This window comes from Phaethon aethereus (assembly GCF_964289735.1).
Source record: "Phaethon aethereus genome assembly, chromosome: 4".
NCBI classification, from domain to species: Eukaryota; Metazoa; Chordata; class Aves; order Phaethontiformes; family Phaethontidae; genus Phaethon; species Phaethon aethereus.
In genome coordinates, this window is record NC_138578.1 from 19491933 (window position 1) to 19505003 (window position 13071).

The 13071-nt window shown below is 39.7% G+C and overlaps 1 protein-coding gene across 1 annotated transcript in view; it reads right to left on the bottom strand.

Annotated features, from left to right (window-relative positions):
• Window positions 1-13071, bottom strand: part of PTPN13 (protein tyrosine phosphatase non-receptor type 13) — a gene marked incomplete at its 5' end in the record, with an annotated part of 102225 nt that overhangs the window by 69017 nt on the left and 20137 nt on the right. The window contains one exon of the mRNA XM_081999543.1: window positions 10484-10577. Coding sequence (XP_081855669.1) covers window positions 10484-10577 — 94 coding nt within the window. The remainder of the gene's footprint in view (window positions 1-10483; window positions 10578-13071) is intronic.

The following is a 13071-nucleotide window of genomic DNA, read 5'->3' on the forward strand; positions in this document are numbered from 1 at the left end:
TCTTTCATCTTTCCTTTATTAATCTCCCCATTCCTACTTCTGCTTTTCACCAGTCTTGGCACTTCTTCCCACCTTTGCAAAATCCATCCCTCTCTACATAACGTCATTTCAAGAAGCTGTCCCCAAACTGGCTCACAGTGTTGTCATGAACTGTTTACGAATCATCCTCAGAGAAAGGTAGAGACTAGGGGGGCAAGGGGTGCACAGCCTGCTCAAGTTGGGCATCCTGAGAAACAAACCAAACCAATGTAGCAACACAGAACTTTCAGACCCATAGCTTCATCCCAGCCAAGAACGCATGCTGCTTTTGGCACCAGGGAGCAGAGGTCAACAATCAAGGGCAAGACTTCTCAGTACACAAGGAGCTTGTTTGCAAATACCAGTGAAAAAATTGCAACCAGCAATCAGTCCAGGCCAATTCTTCTATTTCTAGTAACTTAAATCTGTCCTCATTCCTCCTTACTTTTTTAAAGTACTATTATAGACTTTTTAAGTCACAAAATCAAGTGTTAAGGTATTTTAATTTTTTTCCCCTGGACTTCCTCAACACACTACCTCAGCATTATATAGATCAAGGTTCTTAAATGACTCCAGTAAGTCTCTTTCAGCACAAGGCCCATATGCCTAGCTTTCAGCTAACAGTACACTTCCAGAATAGAGAATACTGGAATCCTATACCCTTCTTTAATACATGTATTCTCAGTTGAATGGCAGACAAAAGTCCAAGTTCATTAAGCCAATATGCAATTTATCCATCAATTTTTCCCCCCAGCTTTTTTGATGAAATATGTGGGGAAAATGAAGGGAAGAACTACCAGTAAAAAATTATATATAAAGAACCAACTAATGATCAAAAGGAACCTGACTGCATAATGGAACTTTTACATCTTTAAATTATAATGGATGGAGAGACTCATGTTATAACCTTCCTTTAAAAAAATGGCTTGTATTTGTAATGGAAACTCTGGAGACCTATCCAAAGTATGCTGTCTCCACTAAAGACATTAAGTACCTCACCTGAGACCACACCACACAGAGCTACTCCATGCTTCAGTTACCCAAGAGTATAACCAGACAGAGAATTGCGTCCCTACTTGTCCGTGACGGTGACAGGACAAGTGGTGATAGGACAAGCCATTAGCAATTAAGATACTACAGCATGTAAGTAACTTCAAAAGGCTTGCTCTCCCCTTCCCCAATTACTTCTCTGCTGAACTAAACTCTTCTTCATGCTCATAGTATCAGGGTTCTTGATTTCGCGTGTCGCCCTTGGGTGTTTATTCTCTACTTGATATTACATTAGTGCAATTATTTATAATGACTGTAAATAATTCAAATGCAATTACAGTAATTGCATGATTCCAAAGTATAATATATAGCAAGGGAATATGTACAATAAAAATAACTATTAATCACCAAGAGTTCAGAATGAAATTCCCTTGTGGTGCTAAAATGAAAATCTAGTTTTCCACACACTTTAAACTGGCAGATATTACATTTGCTAAACAACCACGGATCTGCTCCCTTCTTCCTTTAGTGTCTTCAGTTACAAATGCAACTACATCACACCCCCCCCCCCCCCCGACACCACTGTCATTCACAAACCACCTTTTACTCACACTGACCATTGTTGAAAATGTGGTTGATTTTCCTCTGAAGCAAAAGAGTTGTGATCTGGTCCTAACTAAATTCAGTCTGTCTGCAATTACTTGTGTACCAACTTGATCATACAGGCAATAAACCAAATATTACGTAAGTGCAAACACAGTGCCATCACATATTGTACCTGTTCTTACTGAATAAACTCAAGTTTCTTTAAAGTCTTTCTGGTTGCCCCCTTCTTTTGTTTGCACAAAACAGAATACCTTTTCAGCTCCATTTTAGCAAAGCTTATGGATATATACACACAGACATGGAAGAGGGGGTGGGGAAGGGACAAGGGCTGGAGGTGACAGAGATTGCCCACATGTGCATGAAAACACACAGAATCATTGCCAGGCTGGAAGGTCTAAAAAGAGGAAATTATTATACAGGAGTTTAAAAAACATCTCCCACACCATCTTTGCACAGGAAACAGAACAACAAAAAAATCCTTATCCCAAGACAACGCAGTTAGTTTCTCAAATATGAGCGGGTAGCTGATGGAGGCGTTGGGTTTGCAATCCCTTTGGCGCAGGCTGAGTGCCAAACAGAAGACAGAGCCAGATGTGGCCTGTGGGTTGACTGCTAGGAATGGCACCTCCTCCTTTCTTTTGCTTTTTTAAATTGTTGAGAAAATCCAAGCTTCAGACAGAAGCACTCTTAAAACAGTGCATTCTTTATGAAGGAAGAAATGAGCTGGACACAAGGACCATTGAAAGCACTGTAAGTAATGGCCAAGCTATAAATCCTGTAGAACAATTTGCATTCTGCTTTGGACTGACATGGCTCCTCTATCAAAAAAACAAATAGCTCCAGAAACCAGGCATCTTGTTCAGAAGAGCCAAGTAGCACTTTGTAAATGCAACATTTTACCTCTTCCCTTCCTCAGCACCTCTGCAGAAAAGACACCTGCACTATTCTTTCTCACTCAGGTTTATGGGCCAAGTTTTTTTTTGGTACATTTCTCAACCAAGTAGGCAAAAGGGCCCCCCAGCTATTCCATTCCTGGATTTCTACCCCAGAAGCAGCTCAGCAATACAGCTGCTTTTCTGCACAGAAAAATCTCTGGTTTGGTTTTTGTGTCCATTCTCGTTTTGTTTTTTTGAATTTGTTCTCAGCACCACTGTGACAGCAGTTCCAGTACTGCCAGTCTGGAAGCTCAGTAAAGCAGTAGCAACTACATTTAAAATTAAAAGATCTCTACCAACACCAACCACTAGTACTGCTAGATGCAAAAAGAAACACTTATTGGAAGAACAGAAGCATGGTTTCTGGAGTATGAAATAATAATTTTTTCTTTTTAAACCAAAAAATCTTCATCTGGCTTCCATTTAGTTTTGTTGAACTCTGGAAATTACTCTCCACCTACTCAGTTCTTTTTTTTTCTAGTACTGAGGAGACAGGGGAAAAAAAAGGAAAAAAGATTACATTTCCAGATGAGAGATTTTCAAGCCATTGGAATTAAGTTTGTGCTGTATTTTTTGATAAGTTAAATCTGTGTGCTTGGATTTAGCAAGAAAACGAGTAAGCTGTTTCAATTCACATTTGGAGGTCACTGCTATAAACCATTTCTTTATAGACTAAAAGCTGCATTTTCACCCAGGAACTAAAACAATCCACAACCAATTTCCCTGGATCAAAAGAAAAAAGGTACATTTTCTTCTATCTGAGAGTTTTTGCTGGGCAGGCACATTAGTAATTGATAACCCAGAGAATAGTAACTAAATGCTAGCATTTCTTGTTAAAATTAAAAGCATCTTCACCTAGCCTTGGAATCTTTTATTCGGTTTACAACACCTACCTCACAGAGCATATAGTCTAATTAAACAGGGAGTTCATCAACATCTAAAATTTTGTTTAGTATTTCCAATTATTTCTTGTTATGTACAGTTAAGGTGAACCTTAATGATCTTTTAAATTCATTCCAAGCCTTTTTTCGTGTAGCTCATATTCTTTTGGCAGTGACAAAGGTCAGAATTTTGCAGGCTACAACTGTAGTATTGCAACATACAGGATTAACTCATGACAGTCTACCATATTGCACAAGTCAAGTTAAAATCACAGACCCTCAAGGAAGGAAAGCAAAGCCAGGACACCTGTTAACTAAATCTCTTTAAAAGATGAAATATTTCTGCAAAAGTCTGTCTTTGGTGTTCACAGATCATCAATATAAGCTGGAACTTCATAAACACACACACAAGGTGCAGGATTTCAATTACTAGAAGGCTGGGAAGCAGGCTGGCAGGCATGTAAAAGTTACGGAGATTTCAACTGGGCTTTCAATAGACTATGCATCCTTTCGAAGGATGAGTGCCATAGTTTGCGGTGGAGTGTAACATGGTGAATTAATTCTTGCTTTATTTTTGGAAGAGTTTGACAGTTGCTTAATCTTTTGTCACACCAGAAGACTTTTACCAAGCAACTCCCACAAATACTTCTTGAAGTGAATCTTAAGATCTAAAGTGTTTTGAGTACAAAACTTAAATCACACTCCTTGGTTCAGATAACTCACACCAGGTTTTATCACTTGGCACTGCTGGCTAAGTCAGTTCCTAAACACCATGTTCTGAGTATAACTTGACTAAAAGCAAACATTCTGTAATATTAATTTAGAATAAATTACTTCTGCAGACAGCCCTGCCATAAAGCTCATGCACCAAAATGGCCACAGAAACTGAGTCATGAAAGAGACAAAAAAATAAATTTAATTGGGGAGAATACTATTTATCAATTTAACAATTATCTTCAAGACATAAAGGTGGAAACGAATAGCTGAAAATATCCAACCTTGGTACATAAGGAGAGCAAAATATCCAATTTAAACACATGAAGTAGAAAAATACTTCAAAACATTTGTCTTAAGCCAACAATAAAGCCCCAGCAATTATGATTTTTTATGACCATGGTATGGAAAACTGATCTTAACTTAATGACTCTCAAAGACTTAAAGCAAAAAGCTTAGCATTTTTCAAAGACTGCACGTATGTAACGTATTAGTTGGCTACTCTCCAACTAGGAGCACATCTCCCTTGCTGAAATATTTCTACATTCATGAACTTAACATGATCTATCACCTATCTTATGTTAGATATTCATAGTAACATTCTGATACTCTTAGTTCATAATAAACGGCTTAGCTATACGCTGCTTTTTTCTCCATATGACAGCTATTCTATTCATTGAAAAGTCTCTTTAAGATTTTCACAGTGACCCAACAGACCTTCACCTCAGTGAGCATTAGACAAGTCTTCTGTCCTCTCCAGGAAAGACTTCTGCTATCCGTATTTACTTCCTTAAATATGCTGGTAAAATGAAACACATTCTTATGTGTGGCCGCCCATCCCTGCTCCAATCATCCCAGTGCTAAACTGGACCCAAAATGTCTTCTCAGATGAAGTTAAATCCAAACACTTAGATAAGATGATTGACATAACTTCTAACTTATTAGAAAGACAGTTTACTCAGAATCATAATCCTGCCTGGTAGCTGGATTTTAGCTGGATGCTTAGAAAGCAAACCTTCCTAAGTGTTTGCTGTTTTGCAATTGAAATAAGAGGCACATATTTCAACCACACACAGCAGCAGAATAGTACAGTGTCAACAGAGGAAAAAAGTACTCTGCTTTTCTGATTTGTTTTTTTGTTTCTTTTTTTCTTTTACCATTACTATTTTTCTTAAGCCCTGACCTGGCTTTCTACCTGTGGCTCCTCATCCTATGAGATTATCATCAGTATAATCAGTACTACATTCCACAGCTCACTTTTCCAGGAATCTAAAAGCTGTGCCCCAAGTGCATCAGCAAAGTCCCTCCCATTGTAAGAGAAGATCAGGTTCAAGACCACCTGAGCAACCTGAACACATGTAAGTATATGGGACCTGACAATATGCATGCCAGAGTCCTGAGGGAATTGGCTGACAGACTTGACAAGCCACTCTCCATGATATTTGCAAAGTCATGGCAGTCAGATGAAGTCCCTGGAGACTGGAAAAGGGAAACACTGTACCCAATGGATGGTCATATCCAGAGGGTAGTGGTCAATGGCTCAACATGCAGATGGAGATAACATTGTCAAAGTGGTGTCCCTCAGGGGTCCATGTTGGGACCAGTACTGTTTAACATCTTTGTCAGCGACATGGACAGCGGGGTAGGGTGCACCCTCAGCATGTTTGCAGATGACACCAAGCTGAGTGGTGCAGCTGACGTGCCTGACGGACGGCATGGGGAGGGACCTGGACAAGCTCGAGGAATGGGCCAATGTGAACTTCATGAGGCTCAAAAAGGCCAAGTGCAGGGTCCTGCACCTGGGTCAAGGCAACCCCCGGTATCAGTACAGGCTGGAGGATGAAGGGATTGAGAGCAGCCCTGCCAAGAAGGACTTGGGGGTACTGGTGGACAAAAAGCTGGACATGAACCAACAATGTGTGCTCGCAGTCCAGAAGGCCAACTGTATCCTGGGCTGCAGCCAAAGCAGTGTAGCCAGCAGGTGGAGGGAGGGGATTCTGCCCCTCCACTCTGCTCTGGTGAGACCCCACCTGGAGTCCTGCATCCAGCTCTGGAGCCCTCAGCACAAGAAAGACATGGACAGGTTGGAGCGGGTCCAGAGGAGGGCCACAAAAATGACCAGAGGGATGGAACACCTCTCTTGTGAGGACAGGCTGAGAGAGTTGGGGTTTTTCACAGCCTGGAGAAGAGAAGGCTCCAGGGAGACCTTATTGCAGCCTTCCAGTACTTAAGGGGGCTTATAAGGAAGATGGGGACAGACTTCTTAGCAGGGCCTGTAGCAACAGGAGAAGGGGTAATGGTTTTTAAAAAAAAAGAGGGCAGATTCAGACTAGATATAAGGAAGAAATTTTTCACACTGAGGGTGTGAAACCCTAGCACAGGTTGCCCAGAGAGGTGGTAGATGCCTCATCCCTGGAAACATTCGAGGTCAGGTTGGACGGGGCTCTGAGCAACCCGATCTAGTTGAAGATGTCCCTGCTCACTGCAGGGGAGTTGGACTAGATGAACTTTAAAGGTCCCTTCCAACCCAAAGATTCTATGATTCTATGATCTGTGCTTTTATTCACGGAATTTGCACTAGCAAACCAGCATATCATTACAGAAAAAGAAATAACCAAGCATTAAATTGCCCTGAATGAAACATGAGCCGTCTCTCATTAATATCAGACACCCATTTCAGTGGGTCCTTATTAATGTTCAAATACACAAATCACTATACATGCCAAGTGGAACTGAGAAGAGCTAGAGCCAGTTTGGGGTGGGGGTGTGGGTTGCTTTGTTCTGTTTTGTATTTTACTGATACTCTATATTCCCTGAGATCTCAGTGAAGCAGAGATCAAGGACTATATTTAATATTGAAATACAGAGAAGTAAGGTGGTACTATTAAGATATACCACGAAATGGGACTGATAATGGAAGTAAAATTGGGAAAGCTTTTGGGGAAGCTAAGAGGCTTGTAAACCCTCTGGGGAAAAGGAGAAAAATAATGAGAGTTCCACAAGTAATGAAGGTGATACAGAAATTGGAACAGGTTCAGTGAAAGCAGGGCAGGCAGAACGTAAAAAAATAAAGGAATGATTGACTTCAATTTATCTCCTTTGCTGAAAATACTCAAATAACGGAAAACATGAAAAACATTTTCTACTTCTAGGGATAGAGGGAAGAAAGAAGCTTAACACCTAAATATCATAAAGCCCACACAGTAACTGAAGAACATTTCTGCTGGTTGATAGTTCATCTTGACAAAATAGGAAAAAAATCAAGTATTCAAGAACGTCTCATTAATGACTTGTACCTTCAGGACCTGGCTTGGAGTGGTGCAGACAAAACAATGTTTACACAAGAATGGTGATGCACAAACATTCATTCCCTGTGGTGCCACACATTATTTGTAATACTCTACATATGCATGCACTTTCAGTCAACTTCAGAGAAACAGGGGTTAGAGGATGGGGGCTATTCAGCCAACTTTATAGTCTGGGGGTTATCAAGTTCACACATTTCACAAGTATTATTTGAGTAAAGATTATATTTAATTAGATCTCTTCAGACAATGTGATGTTCCCTAAAAGGAGAAACCTTGCAAGAAGTGATTTTGACTGAAAACCCTGTGTTGAATTTATTGGCCGATAGCAGCTGAGCCAAGTGGACTCCTCAATGCCACAGAGCCCTTAACTCTGGTTGTTCTTCCTTGACCCAGTGATTTCACAAGCGCACAAACTGCAAGGAAACTGTTCTGCTCAGCACCCTGGAAATCCCGAGCAGAGCCAGAAGGCTAGTGAGCAAACAGGAGCGAGACAAACATTCACCTCCAAAGCCCTTCAGAGACTCAGACACTGCATCCTAACTGAATTTTCAGTAATATAAAAAGCAATGCCTCTCAACCATCTCATAAGCAAAGTCATACGTACTAAGAGATTCAAAAAAGCAAGGACAATAGGAAATAATATTCTATCCATGACATTTTTTCAAGTCAGAGGATACACTAGAAAACCAGCAATTTTAGATCATCTAATCTATATCTCTTAAGTTAAAGGCATAGTCTTCAGAGAAAGTTTCCAACATTACAGGGATGTTATTCACCCTAGTACTGAGCCAGAAAGCCATGGAGATTATGTCTGGAGTTACTACATCAATCTCCAAAATTCTGTAGAACCTAAATCAAAAGCTTTTTTTTTTTTTTTTTTTTTTTTTTTAAAGATATACTTAAGACTTTGTGGACAAGCATTACTTTTGGGGAGAAAAAAAATCTGCTAAAAAGTTTCAACAAAGTTGTAAGTAGAAAAACAAGTGAACAAAAAACCCCCTCAAATCATACAAGTGTTTAAAAAAGTTAGGGTTTTCTAAGAAAATGAAAAGCAAACCAGCAAAAGATTGTTGAGTTGTATTAGTGAAAACTGAACTAGAAAAAGCAAAGAAAAGAATAATCAGGGTTGCTAATGAAGTGAGAACAGAATTAAGACAACCTTGCTATATCTCCAAAACTTAACAAATATTCTGACCATTACCAAAACATGCAGTTTATGATGATCATCGGATAAAAAGCAGAACAGATGATGGAAAGAGGGTATGGAAATGACAAAGCTCGAGGTAGTAGTCAAGTGGCAGTGTGCTCAAATAAAGTTCTTAAAAAAAAAGGTGAGGAATATTGAATAGGTTCGTACTGGCAAAGAACAAAGGTGTGTAAAGAAACTGAATACAACACATTGGAAATTGGGAAGAACAGGGTTAAAGAATAAACTAACAATTCAACAATTAGGACAATAAAGTTCTGGCACAACCCTTATAAAATGGATGGGAACCAGGGAAAGAATTAATTTTAAGAAAGAGCTTAATAAGTTAAAAGAAAAAAAGGCATTACATGGTTTTCAAATCCAGTCAACTAGTTTGATCTAGTCGTAAACCCTGCATTCCTACAGATCTTCCTATTACTACACAAATATTCTGGAAAGACGACGAGAAAAAAGCCAGTAAGAAAACAAAGCCCCTGAGAAAGCGGTCAAAACAGTGCATTTGTGCCAGAAAATGAAGAGACAGCTTGTACCAGAAACTGTTCCTAAACACAGTGCTGTACTGTGGAAGGGCTGGCAACCACTGACATAAGGTTTTTATATCAAAAAGTAGCCTATCTAGGACTCATCTGAAAAGAATCAATAGAGGAAGACCACTAATGCCTTGCACGACTCATGTCTCAAAACTCTTGCAGTTTCTTTTGCCACTGACAACTCCATGGATTATTTTGGTTGCTTCATACAAAACTAAAAACCAGAGAAGCAACTCCAGTACATCAGCAACATTACTTTGTTCCAAGTTTACTGCTGGTAAATAGGCAGAGAGATAATGTGGGGTGGATGAAAACCCTGTGTTGCTAACACTTGTGGTGTTGAGTATTTGTGAGTGATGTCGCACCAAGATACTCCATTTACAGATGAATGTTTTAAGGCAATAATGGTCTCATCTGATTATCACATCTCACTGCCTGCATCACAATGACTTAGAGTGGTCCAAGCTGATGCCTTATAACACACTCCTACACAGCCCCACAATTCCTCCAGAAAGATACGAGACCAGTCGTTCGGCAGAATATATCCACTTCTCTGAGAAGCCTAGCACAGAGCTGATGCTGCCACTGACCTGAAACGAGGTCATGACATCTAATGAAGTCATGGCCAGCATCAGCTGTCAACCTACATCACTTTATCCTTTTTCCTCCACAGCGGCAACAGCAACAGTTTGCCTCCAAAACAGCCTGTCTCATCCCTGCTCCTCCCAGTTTCATCCTTGCTTCCCTGAATTAACAGTACAACCCTACCTGGCCTCCATGTCCACCTCACACTGTTAAAGCACAGCAGAGCTGTGACAGAATATATAATACCTCTCCTGAGGGAAAAAAGAGGAGGTAGAAAAAACCTTTGTGTGCAGAGAAAAAGAGTCCAGGGCTGCCTGGGAAGCAGGTAAAGAGGCTGTGTGCAACTAGAGCTATGAAGCAAAAGGAGAGTCCACCAGAAAGAAGGAACTAAGAAAAGCTGCTTCCTGGTCCTCTAGCTGACCTGTCTCAGCTGAAGATTCCCCTTCTCCAGAAACAAAACTTTTGGCTGAGAACCTTTAAAGCCTGTTCCTACCATCAGAACTGAACTGGAAAAAGGCATGCATTTGCTTGAAATAATTATTCTCATGTCACTATCACCAAAACTTAGCTATGCACTGAACCATCAGAGTTCTGTGAATGTCAGCAAGTCCTCCACTATTCAATTTCTGTGGACACAAAGTCTACCCAAACTTGGTCTTCCACAGGGCTGTATTTATTGCCATAACCCTTACTGCAATGAAGCACTTACCTATGGGAAGTCCTTTTCCCCTCAGCCTCTCCCGAATAGCCTGGCTCCTGTCTGGCTGCAATTTTCTATCTCCATTGCAAGAAAGTTGATCCACCTGCAAAACAGGCAGTTACGCAGAAGTCAAATATTGAAAGAGCTCACATTAGTATAAAACAAGTGTCCATTATGGAAATGCACAACGTAAGTCAGTGTCAAACAGTTAAGTTTAAGTTCAGAGTGGAAGTTTAAACTTTTTTCATAAAAAACACATTCATCAGTGAGAACATCGCCTAGAATTATCTATATTTGAATAATCTGTTTGTTACTTTTACTACACATTTGGTCTACTTTTTCCCACTATGTGTAAATTAAGTTCATAAACATGTAGCTTAAATACATTCCACTGATACAGCAAACTGAAGAGACAGCAACACTCAAAAACCATGTTCCATGGTTGCAACATGACTGGAACTTGTGATTGGCCCTGATGAGTCTTCTGTGTAACAGGAAGAACAGTCTTGTACCTGATAGTACAAGTACCTGATTGTTTTAGGCTGGTACCTCACATAAGTTATTACAAATGTAAAATCTCAGGCGTTTGTGAGAAGCCTCTTCTTTAGCACCTCAGGTACATTCCTTTTGTGTATCAGGCTTAACTACTCTCATTAACTTGTAACTTTTTTTTTTAAATCACTACTTCCCTAAAAAAAATAAAATTATTTCACATGTACATGCAAAGAAGAGCTTATTTGTTACAACAAAGAATCTTTAATGAGATCTTTTGATACAGTGGAAATCAGCATAACTTGGACAGGGGCTTAGCTAGGAGGTGGGAAGGAGAAATCAAGCAGCCTTCTATCCATCACAGTTACAATGCAACTCAATTAACATTAAACAAATTGAATGAGTCTTGTGCCATATTGCCCTTTACAAAGCATATTAACATGGAAAGTGAAAACATTAAAACAGGACCTCTCAGCTGTGCTTCATAGACCACCAAATGACCAGTCACTGAGCTGAGACATCTCTAGCCTTTGATAAGGCAAATCAAGATTGGAGGCATGCTAATCTTGGAATAGCAAGTTGTAGTATGGTTCCGAAAAAAAATCAATTTTATATGCTTTTCTTATTAACTTAAAAATTCCAGCACACATACAGAGCACTAAACATTAAAAACAGCAGGGATGGCTAGCTAAGGTGCACAAAAAGACAGCAGCACAGCTACATCGTTGTTGTTCTGTCAACACTCAGTTCTATTCAGCTATTTTGTTCTTGTCTTCTTGCAAAGCCAATGCAGTGACACGCTATGAACTAGGTTAAAAAGGTTACTGGCAGATGAAATCTAGCAGTTTTGCTAAACTTCAGCACCGGCTAACTGCCAGTAGTCCTGCTCCTTCGTTATCAACATGGTATAGGAGATGGGAACACACTTCCTGGATTCCAGTCTCCACTGGATTTCAGTACATGCATTTAGGACCACTATTGCAGTCTTTGGCACACCGGTGTAGATTAGTCTGTGATACTAACTTCAGACTCCCTCCGAAAGCCTGCTGACAAGAACAAGATGAGGAAAAGCAGAACATTTGTTAAGCAGAAAGGGCCATTAAGAACTTGGAGACTAATGACTCGCTCCCCACAGTGGCAGTTTCTGTAGCTCATAGCACAATTTAAGGTTTGGTTCTTTATTTTAATAGCTTCACTGATTAAGGCCCTGTAGGCCTTTATTTCATTGAATCACAAACTAGCTCCACTCAGCATCTACACAAGACTTCAGACATTACAGCGAGGGGCACCAGACTCATAGACTCATAACCTCATAGACTAGACAATGCTTTGTGGAGCTCACACTCAGCACTATTTCTGGAGGCCTGTTACAACCAGCTGCTGCCGAATATTAGACAAATGCTAGGACCTCTGACCTCATGCAAGTGTTTCCAAACCAGATTTAGGAAGAAACTATCTAACAACTAGATCATAATACATTTTTTTTAAAAAGGAAGCATTATCAAGTCAAACATTTTTCTTCTAATTATAGTGCTGTGTCTCCAGACACTCCTATGAGATAAAAGGAAAAAAAAAAAAAAGGGAGATCCAATGATATAAAACTGGATAAAATTCAGGACCACCTGTGATATCATTATATAATAATGTGATATCATTCCAGCAATAATAAACCGCTCGGCAGTTGTTATAATTATAACAGAACACATGGAAAGAAAGTATTGGCCAAAGAACAATCTAACAATATTGACAATTTACAGCCTTCTTTTCTACTCAGCCTTGAAATTCTTTAACTATTCTGAAGTTATGTTGTAATGGTTTAGGTGAAGGGAGAGGTTGCCTGTCAGGAATAGTAACTTTGCAAGATAAGTTCATGTAGTTTCTTTCACTTCTGCAAACAGTTTAATGCATTTGTCATCATTAGACAATAATGTCCTCTCACAATTATCATATCCAAGAGCTGAGCAAAAGTGCAAGAGAACTGGCACACCGCCTAAGTCCCTCTTCCTGTTAATAAACAACTCTCCAAAAATCAAAGGTAACTTTAAAAAAGAAAATTCACAGCAATCATTTTTGAAGCATTTCAAGTAGCAACAAGTCTAAGGCTT